Source organism: Rousettus aegyptiacus, unplaced genomic scaffold, assembly GCF_014176215.1.
Source record: "Rousettus aegyptiacus isolate mRouAeg1 unplaced genomic scaffold, mRouAeg1.p scaffold_m13_p_20, whole genome shotgun sequence".
Classification (NCBI taxonomy): domain Eukaryota; kingdom Metazoa; phylum Chordata; class Mammalia; order Chiroptera; family Pteropodidae; genus Rousettus; species Rousettus aegyptiacus.
In genome coordinates, this window is record NW_023416296.1 from 25,025 (window position 1) to 51,787 (window position 26,763).

Here is a 26,763-nt window from a genome sequence, read left to right on the forward strand (position 1 = left end):
CACCCCGTATCCCGTGCCCCGATACAGGTCGGGGTCAGGGAGTCTCGTTGTCCTTGAGTCCCGCCGGAGGGAAGGTACCACCGCAGACAGCAAGACGCACAGGCTCCCTGGAGTATGTGTGTGCGCGCGATCGCGCGCGCGCGCGTGTGTGCGTGCGTGTGTGTGTGTGTGTGTGAGTGTGTGTGTGTGGCTGTTTGCTGCGGCCTGTCGCGAGCAAGAAGGCTCTCGCCGCACACGCGTGCGCGCTCTCGTGTGTCTCGGCCATTCTGACGCAGCTGGTCAGTCCTGCTTCTCGTCCCGGGTGTGCGGGCCGGCCTCGCACTTGGGCCGAGGGCACCTGGCTGTCGGGTGAGAAGGGCGGGGAGAAGCGTGTCGGAGGAGGTTTGAGGCCTCTGGCGGGGCGGGGCTGGGCGGGACGCGGCGTGGCGGGTGGGGGTGGCTGGTCCTGCGTCCCGGGAATGCGAGCACACTCCCAACGTGTGTTAGAGACGGCGGTCCTCGGGGCGCGGTCCTACGGAGCCCAGGAAGGAAAGGGCCTGGATCGGTGAGAGGAAACGGCCCGGGACTGGCTGCAGGAGAGCAGGTGAGGGCGGGTGAGGGCGCGGGCCCGCGGCCATTGGAGACGCCCTTGGGCTCCGCCACCCGCAGTGGACCACAGAGACAGCCAGCAAGTGAGTGAGCAGAGCCCAGGGGCATCCAGGGGCAACCTGGCTAGAGGGCGGCAAAAGGAGGGGGCGGCAAAAGCCTACGGCACCCGGCCTTCCCAGATGGTCTCCCACCCAAGTAATAGAATAACCAGGCCCGACTCTGCTTAGCTTCCAAGATCAGACAAGTTCAGGCGCATTCAGAGTGGTAGGGACTTAGACGGGAGAGCCTGTCGTCTGCCGCCCCAAGAGACCGAGCCTGGCCTCCTGGCCGCTGGAGACGCCCACGACTACACCGTACCTCCTCCTTGGGGGGAGCGCTGGGGGTTCCGCTAGAGAGGTGGCTGGAGCGAGAGCCAGCCGCGCTAAGGCACCACAGCCCTTGAGGGACTGAGCGGAGGGACTGGGTGGGCGCTCTCGCATCCCGGACCTGCCCAGGCCCCACACCACTTGCCTTCCCCGTCTTGGCCGTTTGGCAGGACCACGGCCCAGGCGTGCCTCGCCAATCTCTCGGCCTCCTGGGCAACAAGGAAGGTGCAGCCCTGATAAGTTTCGACCTGGCCCTGAACCAGATCCACCCCACCTCTGCGCTCCCCGCCGGGGCTGAGCCTGACCTGGCCAGAACCACGCGGAGACACCGGCCACACCACCAGGCAACGCTCCGCCCCGAAACCTCACCTTCCGCCCAGTGCCCTCCGCCCTTGAGGCTCGCCTCCCCACCCCCCCTCCCCCCGCCCGTGGAGCCCAGGAAGCGAAGGGTCCAGAGTGGGGAGAAAACAGCCCAGGTCTGGCTGCAGGAGAGCAGGTGGGGGCGGGCGATGTCGCGGGGCGCATGGACTTTGGTGCAGCCCTTAAGCTTGCTCGCCTCCCCGGGACCCCCGGAACAGCAAACGACCAAGTGAGCAAGTGAGCGAGGGCCCGGGGCATCCAGGGGCACCCTGGCCGGAGGGCGACAAGAGGAGGGGGCGGCAAAGGCCTCCGGCACCCGGTATTCGCAGTCTCCCATCTAAGTACTAACCAGGCTCAACCCTGCTTAGCTTCCAAGATCAGACGGGATCCGGCACGTTCCGCGGGGTACAGCCGTAACCGGGAACACTGTCGCCTGCATTCCCAAAACTTGGAGCCTGGCCTCCCGGCCCCCGGAGACGCCTGCGCCTGCACCACAGCAGAAAATAAATTTTATGACATACACGTGGGCGCTAATTTGAAATGCATGCGATAGCAACAGAGAGAACTGTTCACGAGATGCGCCACTGTGTTATTCCCCAAAATCCCACCAGATGGCAGCAGAGTGTAAAGTTTTATGATGACATGGATCGTTTCTGGACACCGTATGGCAGTAGAGAATGAATATTCATGATCGCTCAGGTGTTTATAATAAAATAGACACCCGATGGCATCAGAAAATTTATTTTTATTGTGGTCTACACTCTGTTATTCTCAAAATGCACACGGGATTGCTGCGGAAAACAAAATTTATGAATACGCTAGTACTTTCACAATGTCCACAAGATGGCAGCAGAGAACAAATTGCTCAAGACATGCGCTGCTGTGTTAGTCCCAAGATTCACACGAAATGGCAGCAGAAAAAAAAAAATTCTAGCAACACACCCTGGGGAGTCATTTTTTAAATGCACATGAGGTAGTAGCAGAAATAACTTCTCAAGACGTGCACTCTTGTGTCATCCCCAAAATGCTGACCCGATGGCAACAGGAAGTAACTTTTTCTATTAACATACGCTTGCCTGTTATTTTTGAATGCCCACCGGACAGCAGCAGAGAATAATCTCTCATGACGTGTCCTTTTTTGTTTATCCCAAGATAAACACGATATCCATGTACCAGAACTTTGTTAAACCAAACGTCCTTAGGTGTCATTTTCTAACTGTACGAGATAACGAAAGAAATAGCGGCTTACGACGTGTGCTATGGTGTTATTCCCGACATGACGACAGGATGGCAGCACGGAATGAGTATTCGAGAGGATCTACAGTAGGATATTATTTCCCAATTGCCCACAAGACTGAAGCAGAAAATTATGACAAGCACTCCTGTGTTTTACACAAGACGCACGTGGAATGGCATCAGAAAACTTTTCATAATGACATTCCACAGAGTCTATTTTCAGAGTGCACACGAGATGGCCCCAAAATTGCATTTTATGGCATGTGTTGTGATTTATTCAGAAAATGCTCACAGTGTAGCGGCAGGTGAGTATTCACAAGAGACATGCAGGTATTATATCTGAAATGCCCTCCGGATGGCAGCGGCGAACAAATTTCACGACGTACACACTTTTGTTCTTCCCGAGATTCACACGACATGGCGACAGAGAAAACATTTATAGAGACACGCCATGGAGTGGTATTTTTAAAGGCACACGACGGCGGCAGCGGTAACTTTTCACGGGACGCACTGTGGCGTTATTCCCAAAATGCTCACCGGATGGCAGCAGAAAATAAATTTTCATGCTCACATACACCTGAGTGTTATGTTCAAAATTTCCACGAGATAGCGACAGAGAACAGTGTTCTCCTCCAGTTTATCGTGAAAAGGCCCCAGAGGAAAAAAGAAATTATAACGACATACCCTGGGGTGTTATTTTTCAAATGCACTCAAGAGACCAGCAGTTTTTTCTTTTCTTTCATGACATTACTGTGGTGTCATTCCCAAATAACCAGCAGATGACATCAGAAAATAATTTTGTGCCGACGTACACCTGGATATTATTTTCAAAATGCCCACGAAATAGCAGTACAGAATAACTTCATGACTCACACTCACACACTCCTGTGTCTTTACACAGATGCAAATGAAATGGCAATAGGCAAAAGGTGATTATAATGACATTCCTTTGGGTTTATTCTCAGAACGAACCTTACACAGAGGCTGAAATACCATGTTATGATCTGCGCTGTGTTGTTATTCCCAGAATCCCCACCGCATGGCAGCAAGCATACATTGTACCACGCTTGTGTCATTCTCAAGATGCGCAATAGATGAAGGCAGACGATGAATATTTACGGTACTCTACACCAGGTTTTATTCCAGAAATCTCCACAAGATGGAAGCAAAAGTAACTTTTTTTATTTCATACAGTCCGATGTTATTGTCATAATGCCCGCCAGATGTCAGCAGGAAACGAATTTTAATGATGACATACACTTGGGTGTTATTACTTTTCAAAACACCCACGAGATGGCAGCAGAGAGAAACATTTCATAATGACATGCCCTGGGTGTTATTTTCAAAATGAACATAAAGAGCAGCAGAAATAACTTTATGAGTGGCCCTGTAATGTTATTCCCACATTTCCCACCGGATATGGCAGCAGAGAATGAATCGTCATGATGACCTACACTTGATGACCTATATTCAGGTGTTATTCCCAAAATTCCCACGAGATGGCAGCAGAGGATAACGAATAACATTTCATGATTTAAACTCTGATGGTTTATCCAAAATGCACACGAGATGGCAGCATAGAATGAGTAATTGCCATTAGCTGCAATACCCTCAAATGAGTTACGAAGTGAATAGAAAAGCCATATAAGGAAAAATTTTTATAGAAATCATTATTACCTGACAATAAAGACACCCTAGATATAGAGATGTAATGGAACAATAAAAACATTAGTCGGAGGGCAAAACTGTTATCTTCATCAAAAAGTCAAGAAATGCTCTTTTTGGATGACTGTTTAGGTAAGGTTGTGGGGTTGTATAGTACTTGTTCATGTATTCCTTTATTCATGCGGTAAGTAGTTATTACTGTGCCAGGCACTGTGTTACATGCTGGAGTTGTCCTAGCAAGTGAGGCAGGTACGGCTTCCGGTCGCACAAAGTCAGCAAGGGGATAGGATCTGATGGATAATGAAAATGTGAACATACTGTATGACTGTTGTGACAGGATAAGACATGATACTAATAGGATTTTATTTATTCTTCTTAGTATTTTTTTTTTTAGCTCAGTACCTTCCAGATTGCAATTATAAAAATACCGCAACTCATTCCGTAAATTGTTCAGTTTTGTGGGGAGTACTACATTTTGACCTTTCACTTTCCAGGTTCCAGTTGAACTGCCCGCCACCCCTCCTGCCCAGAGAAGGCTCCAGGTGGCCTGGCTCCTTCGACAGGGTACCCGACTGCTGAGGGAATCAGTGAGTCTGCCCGTGGGGTGGGGAGACTTTAGGGGTCCCGGTGGGGCCCCAGCAGACCACTCACAAAAGTCCCGGAGCCTCTCATTACGAGCATCTCGCTGGGCTAAACACAGGCTGTTGGCTGCACCTGTGCCCCGCACCAGAGCTGGGAGTCGGGGGCCAGGGCTCAGGATGAGCTGGGCGTGGGTCCCCAGTGGGGCTCCAGAGCCGGGGTGCTCAGGCTATTCATTCGGACTCCAAAGGACCGAAGATGGGTCTCGGAGGCTGTCTGGCTTTGCCTTGAGGCTCCTGCCTCGTGACCCAGTCACCTCCCAAAGGCCCCGCCTCCCAGCAACAGCACACTGCGGGTCAGGGTTCAACTACAAACATTCGATCTACAGCAAACACACATTGCGTAATCCATGCCAGCAATGTTCAGGGCGAGGCAAAGGCAACTGGTCAAAGTCAGGCGTGCCCCGTGGGGGCCCAGGGGTGCCGAAGTGTCTGGATCTGGACGCTGGCTACACCTGCGTCCGCTTTGTGAAATCTCAGCTACCTGGACACGCATGACTTGCACGCTCTGGTATGTGTATATTCCAATAAAAAGTTACCTGAAAGTCAAAACCACACACACAGAGAAACGTGGACGTGCGCCCACTAGCTAGACGTGTTCCCTGACGTGAGACAAAGAAGGTCGCAAGGCAGTGCACGCTCGTTTGTTCAGAAATGTTTATTGAGAAGTACTGTGTGCCGACACGCAGGTCACTGGGAAGACGTCCCTACGGCCGCACACGGCATGCAGAGCCCAGCGCATGCACCGCCACCTCGGGGCCCGCGTGGTGCGGGGAGGGGCCGAGGGCGGGGGGCCACCACTGACAATGAGGCACGGACGGTCACTTCACGGGAGGACAGGTTAACGCGTGTGGCCCTACGAGTGCAGAACTAGACCTAGCGTAGGGACACTGTGCCCCCCGCCGACCCGCAGGTCGGCACCGTGGGCGCCATTGGTGGACACCTGGGGACACGGCTACTTCTAGAGGACAGACACGGGCAGCGGCAGCGGCGAGGGCGGCCCAGGCGCGCGGGTCTGCGGAGCCCGCAGAGCGCGTGCGCGGGGTGCGGCCGGGCAGCGTGCGCGCGCGGGGTGCGGCCGAGCTCGCTCACGTCCGCAGCTCCCGTCGCCCACGCTGCATCCGAGCAGAGCGGCCACCGTCATCTCCAGATCGGAAAGACTTTCTCTCCAACCTGAAGACACAAATGGAACAGACCCGTTAGGGACACTCCCTTCCCCTCGGGTGCACAGACGGGGTGGCCCCCGGCTGGCCTGGGTCTCCCGTCACCGGCCCGTGTCACAGAGCAAACGACCCGCCTTCCCGCAGCCCCGTCTCCTGTTCCGTGAACGCTGGCGCCTGGCGCCCGGCGCCCACCGCCCACCGCCCGGCGCCCACCACCCACCACCCACCGCGAGCAACGGGAAACCGCGGACAAGGCCTCCGCCCCTGCGGTCACCGCTGTCCGCCCCAGACCCGCACCACAGCACGTGACTGTCCAGCAGAACGTCTTACTTTCTGCGACGTGGGGTCCTGCCCGGAAGTGACCAACCAGCTCAGCGTGACGGACATGTGCCTCCTCCACACAGGGTTCCTCTGCAGCACGACCGAGCCCGTGACCACGTCCCCCACGTGCACGGGGACCGGCTCGTCCATCATGAACAGCACCTGCTTCCAGTGGGTGGTGCTGCAAAACACGCGTGGGCTTACTGCCCCTGACCCCTGACCCCCCTCCCCGCGGCTGCCCAGCCACAGGGAGCACGCAGCCCGGCAAGGACACGGCTCCAGGACTGGTGCAGGCCCCCGAAGGGGGGAGGGCGCCTCTCCCTGTCCCATGGGCGCATGGCTGGACATGGGGCCCCCGTGTGGTCCCTTCCCCCGCGCCTCCAAGGGTCGGCCTGGCTTGCACGCCCTGACACAGCACGTCCACCCCGAGGCGCCCCGCCCCGTGAGCCGCTGATGCCTGTGGTCTGGACGCTGCAGTGACCGGGAGGGACACACACCGACAAAACGGCGTCCAAAACCGTGGTTACGCCTGGGAGGAGGGGGCGCGTGTGACCGCGACAACTGCACCTTTTGGGGGCCCACAGTAACACTCGGGCTCTGGCCGCCAGCCCGGCCCTGCCTCCCACAAGGATGCTCTGAGCAAAGGGCTCCTCAGCCTCCCTCCCCTGTCGCCGAATGATGGCCTGGGTCCTCCGGGACCAACTGCCACCAGCACGCCCACCCCCTAGGGCCTCGCGCACTCACGCCTGACGTCCACATCCGGGGGCGCTTATGGGCAGTCCCTGGAGGGCTGGGACACCCCAAAAGGCGGCAGCGTTGGCCACCTGGGAGCCCTGAGCCACAACACGTGCATCTCAGGGGACATCTGCCTCCCCTGGGAAGTCTGAGGGGAGACCCGACTTCTGTGACAGGAACGCAGCAGCCGCTGAGACCGAGCCCCTCCTCCCACAGCCTCTGCGCTCCTCCGGTCCGGAGCAGCCTGCACCGTGGGCGCAGACGAGGGGCGCGCAGAGCCGGGGACTGACTGCTGCACTGCCCAACCCCACCGGACACCGCGGCCGGGGGGCCCTGGGTGAGCCCCACGCGCCTAGGCCTGGAAACTGCTGGCTGTCCTGCCTCGGGCCGCGCCCGCGCCTTGCAGGACGCTGCCCCACCCCCACGCGCCGCCGGGCACCGGGACGGACACTCACGGGTGGAACGGCCCCGTGCTCAGCACCAGCGGCGGCCCGTCCTCCTCCAGGCTGTGGAAGCCGACGCTGAACCAGGCCGTGAACCCGTGCAGGCTGCCGGCTTTCTTGATGTCGAAGCACAGCTCTCCTCTCATCATCTGGGCGAGCCCGGACGCCGAGAGAGCGGACGGGGGTCAAGCACGCGACAGCACGCCGCCCGGGGTCCCCCGGGCCCCGCACCCCCGACCCGAACGCCCCGGACACGCGGTCCCGGGGCCGGAGCTGCCGTGGCCCCGCGCTCACGCACAGCGGACGATCGCGAAAGCCTGTCTGCCTAATTCCTGACTCCAAATTCCTGCAGAATACTTTCTCTTCTCAGTTCTTGCATAAATAGAAGCTCAGGGCTGGGTCTCTACAACCCAGAGACTAGACGCCGCAGCAAGTTCAGCTCGCCCTTCCGGGACCGTCTGAACCCGTGGCGCCACCTCGTGGCAAGAGACGGAAGTAGCAGAAAAAACTAAACTTTTAGCAGTAGCTAAAAAAATTAGAAAAAAATTTAATTAGAAAAAGCTCGTTATGTGACGAAATGAGATATTTGTTTGAATTTAAAAATGCTGATAACATGGTACATAAACAAAAAGCAACTGAAAATGTTAAAGGGTTAACTTAAGAAAATAATGTAAAAATATAAAAGACAAAATCTGAACAGAGCACAAGAAAGAAAACCCTGGGAAAATCTGCAGCCACAGGGCCGCCACCGCGCTGCCCGCTCGCTGCCCCGCGCGCGCCCCGCACCTCCAGGTCCGCGATCTGCACGGTGCGCATGTCCAGCTGCAGTATCGTGCACGGCTCGGACAGGCAGTCCTCCGGCTTCAAGATGTGGTTGTACTTGGGCTTCGAGAAAAACTCCTTGATTGCTAGAGATCTGGGGAAAAGGCCAAAGCCGGTGCTCAGCGTCCCGCACCCCGGGCTCTGACTCACGGGTGACAACAGCACGTGCTTCCCGCGCCCCGTCACCCCCCATCACCCCCCCACCCCCCCACCCCCGCCGGGCCGGCCCAGCGCCGCTCCCGGCCCCGCCCTCCCCGCGGGCAGCGGGCAGCGGGCAGCGCAGCGGGGCGCCGCCGCCCCTGAGCAACCAGGCGCGCCCCTCCGCCTCGGCGCCGGACCCTCGGCAACCAACGGTCGCAGGGGCAGCACCTCCCGCCCCACAGCGAGAGCAAAGACCCTCCTGCTCCGGGACGGCGGGCGGCACCCGGCCGCTCAGGACCACAGCCGCCCCCCGCCCGGCCCTCTGCCTCTGCGTGCCGGACCCCGCACCCCCGCGCCGCCGCCCCGCGCCCAGCGCACACCGCGCCCCACCCCCGCACGCCACCCCAACCGCCCCCCGCATCACCCCGTCCCCCCACGCACTCCCCCAGCCCTCCCTCCGCACGCCACGCCCCCCACCCCCCCGACGCCGTGTCTGAGGAAACGTCTGTATCCCCCACACTCCTGCCTTAGCATTTTGAGATTTAGTCATTTTTCTCACATGCTAAACAGGAACCACCCTGTGCGGAGGGCTTGTGACCACCAGTTTTATCACCTCTTAACTCTAGCACCACTAGGTGGCCCTAAGAACACCCGGCTTTTCAGGCGGCTGCGACACTCGCCGATGGCCACGCGGCCACGTGGCAACGCAGCCTCCTGGCTGCGGACAGCCCCCGGTCCCGGCGTCCTGCGCGCACAGAGCACTCTGGAGCGGGAGGCTCTGACGGGAATGGGGGCGCACGCCTGGGCGCCCGCCCGCACGGTCCCGGTACCACAGCTCTGGGCGCGGAGGGCGCGTGCCTCTGCTGTCACGCCTGTAGCTCACGCGGCACGGGCGGCACCTTGGTCTGTGCTCATCGTGTGGGCAAAGATGGCACTGCTTTTGATTTGCGTTGCAGTTACTGATGACATCACAATTTTTCAAAAAACGTTTATTGGCAGTATTTGTGTGTGCGACTCGCCTGTTCCTGGGCGCTGGTTTACTGGCTCACTGGGACGGCCCCCTTTCCCCTACTGCCTCTAAGATCTTTCAGTAGGAACTTTCTCTAAGTAGTCGCTGACTGTGTAAATCGCATTTTTGCTCTGTGCTAACACGCAGACGCTGTCAACTCGCATCCACTGAAGTCCAGGGCCTCTTCCTTCCTGCGCAGGGTCTGACGCGGGGCCAGGGCTGCTGTCGCTGAGGCAGGTGCCGAACACAGACTCTCAACGTACAGTGTGACAGAGGACGAGACTCACTCCGAGGGGCTAACCGACGGTCCTGGGATGACCCCACGCGTCACACACGGTCTACTTGAACCTGCTGCCCTCACCTGCCGTGCTTGCTGCAGAGCCACGCTGCGTCACCATCAGGGACGTTAACACCTGGCAGTGTGGGACGCACCTGGCAGTGTGGGACGCACCTGGCAGTGGGACGCACCTGGCAGTGTGGGACGTACCTGGCAGTGTGGGACGCACCTGGCAGTGTGGGACGCACCTGGCAGTGGGAAGCACCTGGCAGTGTGGGACGCACCTGGCAGTGGGACGCACCTGGCAGTGAGACGCACCTGGCAGTGCGGGATGCCGCTCGCTGCTCTCCTCATGGCCTCCTGGCCCCTCCCACCCGCTCTCCCAGCTGAACGGCAGAGCACCTGCCAGGCACCGTTGCGCCCCACTCCCTCTGTGATCTGGGCTGAGGGTACGAGGACTCAGTCTGTTCACTGGGGAAGACTTCGTACCTTTACATTACTCTTGAGAACCCCGAGAAGGATATCCCCGCCAAGAAGGACTCCTTGTGATTAACTGGGCTCAAATTCATACCCAGAGTCCAGCAGCCACTGTCTGCACGGGCCCCTCAGCTGCATGCCAGGGCGCGACACGGGCTGTGCCGCCAGCCTCCCCGCTGCGCGCCTGCCGCTCGCACAGCCCTTACGAGACAGCGCCTAGGGCCAGGATTCCACCAGTGGACTGAGGGCCCCCCTGCCCCCAGCAGAAGCTGAGCAGTATCCTCATCTGCATCTCCACTGACCAATCAGGACAGTACTACTTGGACTAATCAAACTGTGCGAATGTGTGCTCTTCCTCTGCATGACTGGACCAGTCAGGGTCCGGGGGCAGATCCCCTCTCTGAGAGTCAGCTCACAGACCAGCCGCCTGGCCTTGCTGAGCGAAGTCCGCTGTGCCACACCCCAAACTGTGGACCCTTGTGGTGAGCAATCAGCAGCAGCAAACTCGGTTGACACTCTTTTTCTTTCTTTTCTAATGTTTTAATTAAAAACAAAAGGGCACACAGGCCTCGGTCGCACTGTGGGCTCCCCACCTGGACGTCTCACAGGCACCCAGGCTCACCTGGTCCTTGCTGCAGACGCAAGTTTCTCGCAGCTTCTGACAACTGGGGGCCCTGCCCTCACCTGGGACTTCTGAGGGGTGGCGTGGAGAGCAGGTCCTGCATGGGCGGAAGTCCCAGGGTGACGCTGGCCTTCGCCCTGCACTCGGATGCGGAAGCAGCCTGCTCACGCCACCACGCTTACCAGGACATAGCTTTATGCCGAGACCTGAGGCTCAGCTGTGCAGTGTGTCACGTTAAAGACCCAGAACCCCTATTTTGGGGCATCGCTTTCTCTGCGAAACGTCAGGAATGACTTCACTGATGCACTCTCTGACCCTTACTGAAAATCCGCAGCTTGGTGGGAACACGTGTTTGTCACGTTTACACAGGCTTCATCTTCAAACGTGACCTCATCTACCCCACATCGCCAAGGATGTCTCAGTTCTCCTCTCATCCGCTACCCGTTCAAAGGCGTCAGGGGCGGCAGCAACGCTCCTCAGCGCGCGCCTCGGCTCAGCTCTGCGGCAGGTGCCGCCAGAGCAGCAGCGTCTGCCCCGGGGCCGCCGCGCGCCCGCCACACTCACTTGAGCGCGCTGAGGTTGAACTCGTAGGCGTTGTCCCAGAAGAGGACTTTGCTGCGGTAGTCCTTGTCAGCGCTGCAGGGCACGAGGTGCAGAGCAGCCGTGGTTGGCCAGATGGCCCCGTCCTCCTTCAGCCACGCGTCACGGGCGTACAGGATGGACTCGATCATGAACTCGAACTGTGCGGGAGGGAGAGACACACGGGGACCTGGCACAGGGCCTGAGGCTGCATCGCAGGCTGGGGCCTTTACAGGGTTCACCCTCGGGGGCGTCCCCAGCCTACACGTCTCGGGGCTTTATCTTCGACCCACGCATCAAGCGTCACCGCTGACCTCAGCCTGGCTCTACGTTGCACCATTTCATGCTAGAATGCGGCCCGAGGTGTGGCTGAAGGCCGGCTGCCACCGCCACTGGGAGCTGGTGGCCGCTATGGCTCTAAGAGACCTGTGTCAAATGAAGTCTGTGTGGTCTGGGGTAGTCTCTGAACAGTCATGACCCTGTAAGATGACTGAAAGGACTTCTTAAAATCACAAAAGGTCAAGGTCGGAGCGGGAGTGCCTCGGAGATTCCTGTGGTACTTAGGTCAGAATAGCGGCCGAGCGCCGCCTCACGGCCCTCAGACATGGGCGGCAGGGGCCGCTTGCGACCGAAGCCCGGGCCCCGTGTCTGAGCTGGTGGGCATGCGGGGAGAGGGGCGGGGCCAGCAGCTGTTTTCCTTAAACCACCTCAGACAGGCTTCACCATGCAAGTGACCCGTGCTCAGTGTGGGAAAACTCAGAAAAGCACACGTGAACGTGAGAACCACGAGTGAGCCCGGGAGGAATCATGTTACCGCTCAGCCGTCTACCTTCAAGGGTTTTTCTCCACACACACACCTCTGTAACTGCTGGTCAAACGACTGAGTTTTAGTTTTAAGGTCTCAGTCCTTTTCCTCTAAGTCACTGAAGTTACGGATGTGGAGACGGAGCCCGAGAAGGGAGAATGGTGCACTCGGGGCCAGGCCAGGGCTTCTCCCCGCACCAGCCGTGGGGTAGGCAAGGAGGGTGGCAGGGTGCGCTACCAACTCCACAAGTTCAAGACCAGCGCTGGCTGCCCCTCCCCACTGGGCGGCACCAGCCAGCCCAACCAGCAGGCCCCGGGTCCCCACCGGGCCTCCCCCGCCTGAGGGATTGTGAACCCACCAGCGTGAGCCCAGACACCCTCCTGATGAGTGCAGGGCACCCACCTGGTCCGCCAGCCCCAGCCTGTGCTGTCCGCTCTGCCAGGTGCCCTCCGACCCCAACCCTACAGGTCTCACCGCCTGCAGACCCGGTGGGCCGCCCATGCAGGACCTGCTCTCCATGCCTCCCCTCAGAAGTCCCAGACCACGGCCACTGCCCAGCACGCAGCACAACCCGACCCAGCTCCTGCCTGCCCCAGCGGCCACTGGAACACAGGGACACGAAGTCCACGCTGCCCCCTCGCCTCTCCCCCTGGTGGCTCCTGCACCCCCGCCAGGGGCAGACCCGGACCCTCGGCAGCCAGGGCATACAGCAGGCCGGCTGCCCGTGTCCCCGCGGCCAGGAAGGGCTCGCCGAGCAGAGTGACCGGACGCTGCTGTTGGGGGGACACGGGCCGACGCGCGCCTCACGGGTCGGCGGTGCAGTCGGTCCCCTTTTTCCCACGTGCCACCTTGCGAGTCCACAGGTGTCACTGACGAGTCAGACCGCAACACGGGCGTCGAGTCTGTCCACCGCCGCCTGCGGCATTTCGACAGGACCGGAGGCCCTGGTCTCCGCGTCTGCGAGCAGCCGGGGCTCCCACCAGCACCTGCGTGCGCGCCGGCCGCTCCGGCCGCGTCTCGGGAACACCGGCCGCGTGGCCCTCGCCGTCACCCCGGCGTCGCTGCTCTGGGTTGTCTGAACCAAATTTCAGGTCGGGATGTTCCGCTACGTCTCAGGTCCCGAGCCGGGAGAGGGTCGAGCGGAGGGTCCCCGAGAGGTGCAGGCCTGCGGGCCTGGCTCCTGCCCACCACTCGGCTGCCCGGGCTGTCGCTGAGCACGTGAGGGGGCACTCAGGGCGGACCAGCACAGAGGCAGGACGTGCCCTCGCCCCCACGGGCCGGGTCCCCGGGGGCTACGTGGGTGCGTGGAGGGCGGCTGGGCCAGGGGCACCGGGCTAGGAAAAGAGACGAAGATTCGGCGGGCATCAAAAAGGCAGCCTAGGGCAGGGAGCCCTGGGTGTTTACAGCTCCCCGAGAGAGCAGGATTTACGTAAATCGCTCATGAGGAAGTTCTTTGGGTATCTTACAAAGGCGTTTTTTTTTAATCAGTTAAAAATTCAAGACATTAAGCCAGTGTCCATATCAGAAATCGATTATCTAATCGGACCCTAGGGAAAAAGTCAAAACTGATCACGCCCTGTGAGGGCTCCAGAGCCGCTTACCAGCAGGCAGGTCCCCATCCACTCCGACACCAGCACGTCCACCTTCTCCGGCAGCACCACGTCCTCCACCTTCTGCTGGAACACGGTGATGATGTCGGCAAAACCATTCTGCACGACCAGCTGGCCCGTGTGCTGGGCCATCTCGCTGGCCTCCACCGCGTACACCTGCACGTGGCGGAAGCGCCGTCAGTGCCCACCCAGGCACCGCACAGCCCTACCATCGCCCGGCCGCGTCGGCACCGACTCCGGAGACACGGCGCCAGCAGGGCGGAGCGCGGCGGTGCCCAGGGCGGCCGCTGGCGCCCAGGGGCGGAGCTGCCGCGAACGGAGCTCTCTGCACCCCCATGGGGGCCCCCGCCCAGGGCCTCCTGGGGAAGGCCAGGGCCAGCTCCCGCGCACACCGCCACGCGCCCTTCGCTGACAGCGGAGGACCTCGGCACCCGACTGGGGACAGGGGCACTTTCACGGTGTCAGCGGTTCCTGACGTAACGTGAAGCCCGCAGTCTCAGTGGAGGGAGCCGGGCACCACGTCCTGCTTCCAACGGGACTGGAGGCGCTGGCCCCTGCACTGCAGTGCCGCCTGCAAACGAGGAACGTCATCCACCTGTGTCAGGGGCCGCACGGGGCTGCAAGCGTGCGGAGCCCGGGCGTGCTGGGATGGAGGGGAGGTCTGTCCGGTCCCTGCCAGGCGGTCACTGCTCGGCACGTGGACGACCCTTGGATGGCGACCTACGCGTGGATGTGTTTCTACACTTACCGGAAACAAACGTTTCGCAAACGCGCTCGCCACGTGCACTCGCTCGGACACCTTCCACCTGTGCCGGCCAGCTCGATGCCGCCTGTGGCTCACTCAACCCACGGCACGGCCTGGCCGCGCGGCCTGTGAGGAGGCGGAAGCCGCTGGGGGCCTGCTGGGCACTCACCGCTTTGGGCTGCGCGTGATGCGCGCAGAAGAGGCTGATGATGCCAGTCCCGCAGCCCACGTCCAGGATCACCTTGCCCCGGAGGGACTCTCTGTTCTGCAGGATCACGTGGTGGTACTTAGTTGTCCGAGGCTGGTCCGTCAACATCTCTAGGTGGAGCTTCTGGAGGAAAAGGGCATGGGGAGTCACCGCCTGCAGGCGGAGTTGCGCGGAGCTGGAAACACGCCCACACACAGCACGAGCACAGACAGTGAAGGGGTGACCCGGAAGGTTCCGGGAACCTGCCAGCCCAGCGGGGCAGCTCCGCATGAGCGGGTGAGGGAGAGGCGCGTGTGGGCCAGGCGGGAGACGATGCAGACATCGTCCTGCTGACTATCGTCCCCGCCCGAGACGGGAGGAACCGCCATGCTCCTGGCCAGACACGGCTTGGCCAAGTGTCCGCCAAGGGAGGACACAGACGGGCCACCGGGAGAGATCCTAGGGGACGCACCTGGGGCCCCAACCCCACAGCCCTCTCCGCACAGGGCCCGGAAGCCGCTCTCGCCCATATCTGTCCCTTGTTTGCTCTCAGAGTGCAGGAACTGCGGCTGCGGAGGGAGGCGACAACCCCACTGGCCCTGGGAGGTTCGGCTCAAGGCCCCCAGCCACATCCAGAGCGGGGAGACAAATCCGACACCCGAGGACATGTCCCATTGGAACTGGGCCAGGCCCCAAGGAGGCAGCGAAAGGCCCTTCCAGGTGGGTCGTGAAGCCGCTGACGCATCGGAGGCCCGGCTGCTGGGGAGGCTGCACCCCCAGCCCATCGCCAGCACCCTGCCCCACAGAGCTCAAGCTGCAGGAAATCCGGGCCCCAGACACACAGCCAGGCCACGCAGACTGTGTCGGCACATACAGGGGTCTGGACGGGCCTTCACAAGCCCATCCTGGCTCCTCCCAAAGACGTCGCTGACCGAAAAACAAAGGGACAGACAGAGAGAAGGCTGCTGAGTGGCGTCAAGACCCAGGCACCCGCCTGCGCAGTCACCCCGACAGCTTGCGGCCTGGACAGGCAGGTGAGTGGCATCAGGGAAGGGGGCGTGGGAAGGCATTAGCACTAGCAAAACACATGCAGAGCACTGTCCCCGGGACAGAAGGCCAGCTCACAGTGACACAGGCGTCCCTTCAGCCCAAGGATGCAATTCTAAATACGTTTGTGCCTAACAAGTGCTTCAAAATACACAAAGCAAAGGGCAACAAGATGCAGCAAGGAAGAGACAGATTCGCAACGATGGTGAGAGACTGCGCCGCCTCTCAGCAGCCGACAGCAGTACGCGGCCAGGACACAGGCCGGAACGGCGCCAGCCCCCGACTGAGCCACCCGAGGTCTGCAAACACTTCACCCAGCCGTCAGGAGCAACGGTTCACAAAAAACACCTCGGAATAGAGAGCAGATCACACAGCCCTGCACGATCGAAGCCTTAAACTCCGAGACGTAAGACAAGGCTTCGGAAACGGGGGAGCCACCCTGACATCATGAAGGTGCCACTTCTCCCCGAATTCATGCATGAGCAATTGCAACGCCAAACCATCTGGCGTGGCGGGGACAGGACAGAACGAATGTCAAAAGAACAGACGGACACGGCTAGTGCTAAAAAACTGGAGGACTGCTCAAGGCCTCGCGCTCCCCAACGTCAAGAAGGGTACAAAGACGAAAAGCATCTGGAACTGCAGGAGGAACAAACGGATCGGCCACACAGAACAGAGGGGCCAGACGCAGACCCGGACACGGAGCGTGCGGGGACTGCACTCCGCACTGGCAGGAAAGGCGGCTCAGCGGCCGCGGCTGGGACGGCGGGGCGTTTGTGGGGAAGTTAAGTCAGACTTCCACCTTATTCTTCCAAGTAAAATACTGAGCCGAGTATTTCATTGTAAACCACGGAATCACAAAAGTTCTAAAGGGAAGTGGGGGTATTTATAATCTTGCAGTGCAGGTCTTCAAAAGCTAAGACTCAAAACCCAGAAGCCACACAGAAAAGAAAGATAAATTAGACCACAGAGAGGCACGAGGTTCCAGGGGGGCAGTGGCAGGCGGTGATGTGTGTCCTAGGGACTGGCCGAACTGCCATTTAACGTTTACATCGACAGAAATTTTTTTAAATGTGCAAAACACATGAAAGTTTTCCAAAAAAGAAATACAAAAGGGCAATAAAACATAAATGAGCGATCTCACTCTAGAAAGTGGAGATCGGATGCCATACTCCACCTTGACGGCTGGGAACTCTTCTGCAGCGAGGCGCCTCGGGGGGCGGGGGTGCAGTCCCAGCACGAAGGCGCACCCTGCCCCCGCCCTGCGGGACACGGAGGGGCCACAGAGGCGTCACATCGGCAGTGTCCACCAACACGGTCCTCTGAGTCGCCCCACACTGCGGCTGCTGTGAAGAAGGGACCTCCGAGCACGCGCCAGCGAGCAGGGCGGGCGAGCAGCCGCTGCGGAAACGCAGTGCGAGGGGCACCCCGGTTACCCGTCAGCCCGCCCGGCCCGGCCCGGCCCGGCCCGGCCCCCGGGTGGCTCCGAGGTCAACGCGGCCGCCCGTCCTGCAGCAGCCCGGGCCCCACAGAGGCCGTCACGCGCCACGTCACCACACACACGACGTCGAGGCCTGTTTACTTTGGCATTTTTGTTGTGAAATGTGACATACCTAAGAAAAGGGCATCTTTTCCATAGGGCCACGGCAGCCGGCTTGTCCATGCTCCCGGCCCTGAGCCCCCCACAGACACACACGCACGGCCTCCAACTTCACACACCTCCACCACTCAGACCCCCGCCGGTGTCAGCTTCTTTCCCTCCGCGTCATGTCTGCAAAGTCCACCTTGCAAGTACCTGTTTTCACCTCGTTTCAGAATATACGTGTGCTTATTCGGACCACAGGATTATGGGTCCTTATCAGACTGAAAAACCTAACGACTGGTTATTTAGAGGTATTACCGCTGATTTACATAAATCTTTTTCTATCGTTTTTAGAGTGACGTCTACTACTTTTTAAAAAATAATGAGAACAGTTCACGGTCGCATTGCTCAGATGACATTCCTAAACCAGGAGCTAACTCACTACCATCCAGGGGCCAAGCTAGCCCACCACCAGGTTTCGATGGCTTGCAAGCTAAGAATGGCTTTTACATGTTTAAGTCGTTTTTGAAAATCAAAAGAAGAGTATGCACAGCACAGAGAAGACAGCCAGTAGTACTGCGGTAACTACACGCAGTGCCAGGTGGGTGCCAGGCCCCTCAGGGGAACCACGTCGTAAACTACGTAACTGTCTAGTCAGTGTGCTGTACGCCTGAACTTAAAATAACACTGAACGTCACCTGTAATGGAAATACAAAAAGGAAACGAGAGCATGGCACGTGAGAGTCATACGGAGCGCAAATCTCGGCAGCACAGGCGACGCTTCCCAAACAAGCTGTGCTGCTTCTGTGCCCTGCAGTGGATGCCACCCGACGGCAGAGCCGTGGGGCCACAAGTCAGCGTGTGGCCTGCTAAGCCCTGCTCTACGCGACGAGCAGAAGCCCAGAGACCAAGTTCGAAAGTGAGGACCTGACGCCAGAGACGCAAACCCAGCCCCCGACCCGCCGGGGGCCCCGAGCCCGCACCAGGGTCCCGTAGCTGCCGAAGTACTCCTCGTCCTGCCACGTGTCCTCGGGGTCGCACTCCTCCAGGTGCTTGCCCAGGTGGTTCGCGGGGATGTACCCGCAGCAGCCGGCGCGCTCGCCCCACCACCAGTCGGCCGTCGTCTGTCTCAGGATGAGAATCTTCTCTCCTCTCAGAAAACTGAGCTGGAAGGAAGGCACAGAAGGCAGCATTCCGGGAGAACCTGCAGCTGCCCTTTCGGCCGCAGCCCCGCGACAAACCCCCGTCCCTGGGCCCAGTCATGGCGACTTCACGCCAGCCACCGGGTCAGGGCGATGGGCCCGGGGCTGGAGGGCGGCTGGCTACCTGCGGAAAGGAAGCACAGCGTAACTAATCGTTTTTAAAGAAACACCTTCTGGTGGCTCAGGACAGAATTTCTTGACAGCCTCTCCACCAACACTCAGACATGTGGTGGCGGACACTAAGGAATCCTGTTACGAAGGGAAGAAAGCCACATACGAGTGGGTCTAACGCCGCAATCTTATTTTACATTAACCAGAACAAGGTCTCAAGCCAGGTTTCCCAGCAGACACTGGGGCGGCACCTCCTCCCCGCTCCTCGCCAGGGACCCTGCGCACCAGGCCCGGGGGCCAAGTTCCTCAGGCCGGAGGAGCCAGTGGGCCCCTCATGGCCTCGCACGGCTCTATGAATCTGCATACTCCTCACTTGGTCGTGCTAGGACTTCTGGAAATTTCCACCCGCTCTGTCACTCAACACGCTGAATCCGCACACGCTGATCTGCTACCTGCGTCTCGTCGGTGGCAGAATAGTCTGCGATGGCCACGAACTCCTCGGGGTGCACGGCCTCCTCACAGTGCTGCACGGCGGCCTCTCCCTCCTGCGCAGAGCGAGAACAGGGGAGTGACCGGGCGCCCTTCCTGTCTCTCTCTGCTGTCTGTCTCCCTCCTTCTCTGTCTCCTCCCCCGTCTGTCTGTCTGTCTGAGTGTGTCCTTCTCTCCCTGTCTGTCTCTCTGTCTCTGTCTCTCTCTAGCTCCAGTTTACCAGGATGGTTTCAGATGAAGATTCAACGTGACCCACTTTTGATCCCTCAAATGGTCTGGGTCATCGACACTAGCAGAATCAAGGGGTCTTACCTATAGCCACCATTACTTTTTATCTCTAGTACCCAATGACTTGCATCTTCAAGAGACATCGAAGAAACAAGAGGGTACTTTTAGTGACTGACTCCTGACCACCAGCATTGCTTCTGGAAAGTTACGCCCTGTCCCAGGGGGAAAAAAGCACCGTCTCTGGGCTCTGGGTCCTCATCAGGCCCAAGGACAGAGCTGGGTGGGCCTCACTGGAGTGGGGGACCTGGATCCCCGTGAGGCTCTCCTGGGCCACACTGCTGCTCAGGACCCAGGAGGGGGCCCTAGGCCTGGGAGCGCGCACGCTTTCCATCTCACTCCCCGAGAGAAGGGGTGTCCCGGGGGACGCTGGAGCTGGCAGAGCCTCCAGCCATGGTCTTGGTTCACCAGAGCAACCCAGTTCACTATACGCATTACAAATGAACTTTCCTGAACATAAACATACTTCCTGTTCACTTTGGAAAATGTGTGAAAGCACAAGAACAGAGAAAAATTAAAACCAGCTATAATGTCCCTCGCTGGTGGAAGATAATTGAACAATTAACATTTACACCCTTTCAGGCTTCTTTTTCCTAAAGTGTATGCATAACACATGCATCAGGGTGTTTATCAATATCATACAATTCTGCCTTCTGGCACATTTCCACTACTAAATTCTGAACAGTTTCCCTCATTATCACATATACTTCTAATCACATTTTTAATACCTGATAGCATTCCATTCTATAAAGTATCAAAACTCATTTATCCAATCTTCTCGTTTTGGAGACTTAAATTATATTCAGTTTTTACTACTATGAATTATGTGAAGATTAACTTTCCGAAATGTAAATCATTTTGTCTGATAATTTCCTTAGGATAAATTCCGAATGTCAAATTGACACATCAAGATGACACATGCTTTTATGAATTCTGATACTGCCGCCAACGCCCTCCAGACACGGGCTCCAGAGACCCCTCCGTGGCGCAGGACTCAACGGGAGTGAACAGGGCGCCTGCCCACGGCAGTGAGGGCATGTCAGCTGACCTCCGCCCGTGTGATGGGAGACACGACCTGCCTGCTTCTTCCACCTGACTGTGACTTCCCTGAGACCAAACGTGTTTTCTAAGCACTCACCTACCGGTCACCTGCTCTATGTGGCTAATTGCTCATTTATCCCCTGTTCACATCTTCCTGTTGTGAATGGAGACGTGATTACTCTCAGCACAGTACCGCCTTCTTTTGAGCCTGGCCCCGCCCCGCTCCACCCACACCAGGCCCCTCACTGCGACCCTGACCTAGCCAGTGTGCACCCTCCCGCGGTCCTCCATGCTTGTGTCACACACGTGGTTGCTTCTTCCTTTGATACAGTTCTACGCAAAGGACATCACAAATACTTCTTTAATTTTCCTTTTTCGCTCACACAGGACCTTGTGGAGAACTGCCCGGCGGTCAGCATCCTGACTGGCTCTTCCCAGTGACTACATGACCGCACGTCAGGAACCTCACCTGCCTCTTGGGTCACCCTTGACTGAGGGGCTTTCTTTGGGTGTCTGGTTTTCTACCCCCTTAACCAGCGTGGCCATAAACGTCTTTGCGCATTCCTCCTCATGTGATGACGTGTCATTCCTATGGGACAGACTTCACAGTCTTTATTTAAATATTTGTCAGATCCTTTCCATAAAAGCTGTAACTCATCATTTCACCAGCCACACATGGCGGACCCTCTTCCTGAACACGCAGCGGCAACAGGCAGTACCGCTGTCTCTAACTTTTCCCTGAGGGAGAGATGTACAGATCCTACAAAAGACTTTTGACGGTATAAAGGAACAACAGTAATTTATTGTGGGATTTGTGATACAGAGAGAGAAGTAAAACAGTTACAACAGTAGCACAAGAAATGGAGGCTGGAAAATGGAACTGATTTCAGAGTTCTCTCGTTGTGAAGTGGATAGGTTCAAGACTGGAATAGGGGAAGGATTCATATTCCATATTTCTTGGATAACTAAAATACTATCAAAAGGTACGGCAAAAAAGCCAATAGAAAAGATAACACAGAATTACAGCAAATACTTTATTAATCCAAAGAAGGCAAGACTGGAGGAAGGTAGGCAGAAGCAGCGCGACATAGAGACAACACAGAGCAAACGGCAGACTGAGTCACGGGAGTCGTTACGTGACACGTTGACAGACTAAGCCCTCCCACTGAAGGGAAGAAATCCTCTGACAGACGTAAGGGGGACACACCAGTGGGCACCGGGTGAGGGAAGCGCTTGAAGTCTACGGGCCCCGGAGGGCCGAACCCGAGGCGAGCGCCCCCGTGAGTGCGGAGGAAGCACCAGCCGGGCGGCGGCGGATGCGGCAACAGCGACGCGAGACAGAGGCGCAGGCAAAACGAAGGTTTTGTAAAAACAAAAGGGCCAATCAACCTAAAAAACGAAAACTGCCCTAAACCTATGCGCCAAAAAAGATTCAAAATATACAAAACAAAAAGTGACATATCCAAAAGGAAAGAGACAAACGAGAAATCCACAATCACAGCAGAGATTTTTAAAGCCTACCTATCTCACTAACTGAAAGAACGAATGAATAAAAACTCAGAAAGGGTGTGGAGCACTGAACATCAGCAAAGCCCAGGAGGTTTCCCTGACGTTCACCCAGCAACTGCGGAACGTGTATGCTTTGCAAGTGCACGTGAGACATTCACCAAAGTAGCCCATTGACTAGACTGTAAAGCGGGCCTGAACAAGCTCCAAAGGATGGAAATTTTACAGAGTATGTTGTATTTTCTGACCAAATATAATCAAACCAAAACTAAATAACAAAAAGATAAGTAAAATTTCGCAATGTTTGGAAATAAAGCAACAAATTTCTGAAGAGCCTAGAAAATTTCTAATTTCTACTGTGATGTATTAGAAAGTATTTAAACTGAATAATGAAAACACAATGTATTTAAATGTATGGGGTACCGACAGTGCAGGGATTACAGGAAAAGTTAAAGCTTTAAGACATACATTACAGAAAAAAGGTTTGAAATTAGTGATCCTTGTTTCCATCTCAAGATGCTATGAAAAGAGAAAATTAAACCAAAATAGAATTGAATAAAATAAAGATAAAAGCAGAAATCAATAGGTGAACAGGAGAAAATCCACACAGAAACAGATTCTCTAAAAAGATAAAAACTAAAAAGACTAAACACAAGGAAAAAGAAATAAAACACAAATTGTGGAAATGAGGCCTCTCTTCTGTAATGGATGCTATTACCAGGATGAACATAAATATTGGAATAATATTTCAATATAAACTTAAATGACAATATTTCAATTCTTGACTCACAAGTGATCAGAAAACTAAAATAACAAGATACCATTTCTAATCTATCAGACTAAAACTGAAAAGTCCGATGCTCTCACGTGTGAGCCAGCACTGTGGGCTCCTGGCGCGACCTATGAACTGGTTAAGGCCGCTTGGAAGAACCGACACCAGCTAGTGAAACTGCAGACACGTGGCCCCTTCCGGCCTGGGACGCCGTCACTGGGCACATGCCCTAGAGCACGTGTACACCAGGGGCTCCCTGCAACACCCGTAGAAACAGAAAAACCTGAAAAAATGTCAAGGGTCCAACAAAGGGGAATAAATACAATGTGGTGAGCGCCTACTGCACACGGACCTATGCACACATCGGTCACATGGGAACACGCCGCCGAAGCCCCCGAGGACTCGCTCTGCACACACATCAAGCACAAATCCCCAAAGGAACACCAGCGGAAACGGTGAGCCACGGACGGGACACAGAACGCTACGCCACCTAGGGAGATTCCAGAGGCACCTAGGTAAGGCATTAAAGCGTGAAAATGGTGCAGAAACACAAAGATCGATTCTTGATTCACGGCTGTGTTTGCGTCTGGAGACAGAGGAAGACGGGGACGGGGGCTGGGGAAGAAAGGCCGCCTGTAATTTCACTCTGTGCAATGTGTGTTCTGAAGCAAACGCCAAAACGCTAACAGGGGCGAGACTTCTGTGTCACATGTGCCTGATGTTTGCAGCAGTGTTCTTAAATGCTCTAGTATTTTCTCTATTTCTCAACAGAAAGATGAAACGTCCACGGCATTAAAACAGTTTGTGATTAATTTTAAGAAACAGATTCATAAAATGACCCAACTATAAATAAAATTCCTATATATAAAAACCCAAATGAAATCAGAATCATTAGAATGAAAGGAAAAATATTTTAAAATTGACATGACAGACATAAAAATGTTTGATTTTTAAGGAACATTATTTGAGTATTCATTTGGTTTTTAATGTTATGTTATCAACATTCCTTGACTTTTAAAGTCACTTTTTTTAACTGCTAACGTGAATGAAACTTTATGTGTCCCAGGCAGAGAAGCAGTATAAATACACAAATCTTTTCTAGTATGTGTGATCTCCTTTAACACAGTATCCCAGGGACTTTATTAAACAACTAAGAAAATGTGCTTGCTTCACCAGCCCAGGTACAGAGAACGGAATCCGAGACTCCTGAGAAATTCTTAAAATGCACAATTCAGAACATCACCACTTCCTGTACTTAGGCATCACAGGGCTGGTGGTCACTTTCACGAGTACAAGGAATGCGCCATCGCTCTGGGCTGAGCTCAGCTCAGCAGTGTTCACAGTCCTTAAGTTCAGATTCCTACACACCAGAACGGAACTCACCTGAGGTTCGCTTCCGGGGCAGTCACCTGACGTTGCCATAGTTCTCTTAGGAGCTGCTGCATAGCTGCCACTTTTAACGCTGCATTTTCCTCTCCGTTTCTACTTTAAAAGAGAAGGAGAAAATGCTTCGTTACATTGCATAATAATAAAATTCACCTCACTTCTAAGGTCCTTGATAAAGGTTCTCTACCAAATGGAAGGAAAACGTGTACATGTAAGGGATGGAACAGAAATAAAATTTATAAACACAATTCTTTACGAAAACAATTGAAATCATTTAGAATTTATCACCTTCGAAGAAGTGTGTTTTGTTCACTAATTTGCAAGGTGTTAGTATTATTCATTGGGTGAAACCTGTTGGTTTCTATCAGATCACTGGGTTGATTTAAAACAGCAAATTGAGGTAAAATCTTTCCTCGGGCTCCTGCTAGCTTTAATTCCAATTAAACTTCCCTACTTGGGGCTTTAAAGTGTTTCCACTAACAGGAACCAAGGTCTGCCTATTACAAGGGTTCTTCTCTTCTTTAATTCTTAACTTTCCAGAGACAGCATAATCCGTACCATGCTCTAAGATGAACTTTTTTTCAATTACATAGCAATTCTGTGTTTAAAATGCGTGCTTCATTTATCAACCAAGACCTGATACTTATTTCTGCGACATTTGTAATTACAAATACTAAGATGCACAAGTTGTATTTTCATCGGAAAAGAGTGCATTGGGACTATGGTGGGACAAGGAGGCCTGAGCAGGGCCGGGATAACGGGGCGGGGCCACGTTGGTGTTAAGGTCAGGGTGGTATAGGGCGAAGGGCCGAGCCGATGGTGGGAGCGGGGTCATGATGGGGAGGGTCAGAGTGGGGAGGGGGCCGGGTCCCAGGTGGTGCGGTATCCGGTAGTGGGGCGGGGTCAAGATGGGGCGGGGGCGTGTCGATGGTGGGGCCGGGCCGAGTCCATGTGAGGGCGGGGCCAGGGGTGGGGCGGAGCCCGGTCAATGGTGGGGGCGGCGCAGGGGCGGGGCCTGGAGAATGGGGGGCGGGGCCCGGGAGGGGTGGGATTGACGAAGGGACCCAAGCTCCCTGCGCTGTGGGGGGGCGGCCCCAGGGTCAAGAGGGGCGGGTGGCCGACGAGGGGGATGGAGAGAACGGGGTGCGGCGGGGGGCGGGGCGGAGGCAGCAGGGAAGCGCCAGCGCTCGGTTCAGGGCGGGCGGGGCCCGGCGCGGCCGGCAGCGGGGCGCGGAGGAAGGGGAATGGGCGTGCCGCCGGGAGGAGCGCCCTCGGGGGGGAGGGCGCGGCGCTGTGGGCGTGGCTCCGGGGGGCGGGGGCGAGGCTCGCGGTCATCCGCCAGACGGCGGCACACAGGCGGGGACGACGCCGGGGGGTCTCGGGCAAGGGGCGAGGCCTCGGTTCGCCCGCTGACGCACACGCCGGGCGAGGACCTCTCGCCAGGCGTGTCCTGCCTACGTGCGGCCCAAGTCCGAGCCGCCCGGCGGAAACCTACCTCAGCCGCGTCTCTCCGCTGAGCGCAGCGTCCACACCGCCAGCGCTGAGGGGTGGACGGTGCCCAGCGGGAGCCAGAGCCGCCGCCCTCGGCCCGCGCAGGCGCGCTGAGCGCAGGCGGGTCGCCGCGCAGGCTCCGCCCCGGCTCCCCGCGCACGCGCAGTCCGCACGCGCCCCGGCCCGGGCCCGCGCAGGCTCCGCCCCGGCGCCCCGCGCACGCGCAGTCCGCACGCGCTCCGCCGCCGGACGCGCGAAGCCGCGGCACGCGCCCCGCGCAGGCGCGCTCCGCGCATGCGCGTCTGAGGGGGCGCGGGCCCGGCCCGGGGGGCGCGCTCGCGTGTCGCGCTTCCCGCTGGTGTCTGCGCGGGGCCCACCCGGAGAGGGGGGCGCGGCCTGGGGACCAGAAACCCACCTAGGGCGACAGGGCGGCCGTGGTGGAGAGGGGCCCCCTTCCGGTTCTCTCAGTTACCTCACCGCCGGCGCCGTTAACTGTAAACCGTTTGTCATTCTTTCCACCTCACAAATGGAAACATCACGTTTTTATTTCACCGAGAGGGCGTTCGGAATGACCAGGGGAGTGGGTGACGTCATCTCCCGTAATTGCGCGGTGGTCTCTGGGTCGCGACGTCGTGACCCCGGGCGGGGGGCGGGAGCGGGCGCTGGGAGCGAACGTGCCGTGCGGACGTTTAAAGCACAGAACGCTGCACAGAGAGATGGTTAAGGCGCCAAGTTTTATGTTTTATAGTTTATTTTAAAGAAGCAGGAACGCGAAGTACCAATATGAAGAATGAAAAAAATTTAGTGCAGAGTATAGATTTTTAAAAATAAACTTACTACACACGTAACGTTTGTAAAAATTTGACGTTCTTGAAAAACACGAATTGCCTAACCCAGAAAAGAATATTTAGAAAATCTGCATACTTCTATGTCTATTAAAGGATTTCATCATCTAAAAACTTACAAAGAATACTCCGGGCCCGGATGGTGACACTAGTAAATGCTTCCAAACACATAAGGAAAAAATAATACCAATGTTACACAAATTCTTCCAGAAAATACA

The 26,763-nt window shown here is 56.8% G+C and overlaps 1 protein-coding gene across 10 annotated transcripts; it reads right to left on the bottom strand.

The window, feature by feature from the left end:
- Window positions 1-5,491: 5,491 nt before the first annotated feature.
- Window positions 5,492-26,252, bottom strand: PRMT2 (protein arginine methyltransferase 2). 10 transcript variants are annotated; one of them, XM_036238105.1, is made up of 12 exons: window positions 26,116-26,252; window positions 24,207-24,305; window positions 19,183-19,275; window positions 18,401-18,583; window positions 14,771-14,932; window positions 13,848-14,012; window positions 11,427-11,602; window positions 10,863-10,959; window positions 8,301-8,430; window positions 7,527-7,663; window positions 6,346-6,517; window positions 5,492-6,025 (listed from the first exon to the last, which is right to left on the bottom strand). In XM_036238105.1, the coding sequence occupies exons 2-12, from the start codon at window positions 24,243-24,245 to the stop codon at window positions 5,814-5,816; spliced, it is 1,566 nt and encodes a 521-aa protein (XP_036093998.1). In that variant the 5' UTR covers window positions 24,246-24,305; window positions 26,116-26,252; the 3' UTR covers window positions 5,492-5,813. The 10 variants fall into 10 exon arrangements, with proteins under 10 accessions (XP_036093998.1, XP_036093999.1, XP_036093996.1 ...); XM_036238106.1 differs by having other exon boundaries at window positions 24,207-24,308; window positions 26,116-26,242; XM_036238103.1 differs by lacking the exon at window positions 26,116-26,252 and adding an exon at window positions 25,705-25,841.
- Window positions 26,253-26,763: the final 511 nt, after the last annotated feature.

What these genes read in the sequence shown, in the direction of transcription:
- PRMT2 (XM_036238105.1), bottom strand. Translation starts at nt 24,245, where the DNA reads ATGGCAACGTCAGGTGACTGCCCCGGAAGCGAACCTCAG. An exon ending in CTGCCACCGACGAGACGCAG is followed by an intron (nt 18,584 to 19,182) that starts GTAGCAGATCAG and finishes CCTTCCTTCCAG; the next exon opens with CTCAGTTTTCTGAGAGGAGA. An exon ending in ATCACGCGCAGCCCAAAGCG is followed by an intron (nt 14,013 to 14,770) that starts GTGAGTGCCCAG and finishes CGCCACGTGCAG; the next exon opens with GTGTACGCGGTGGAGGCCAG.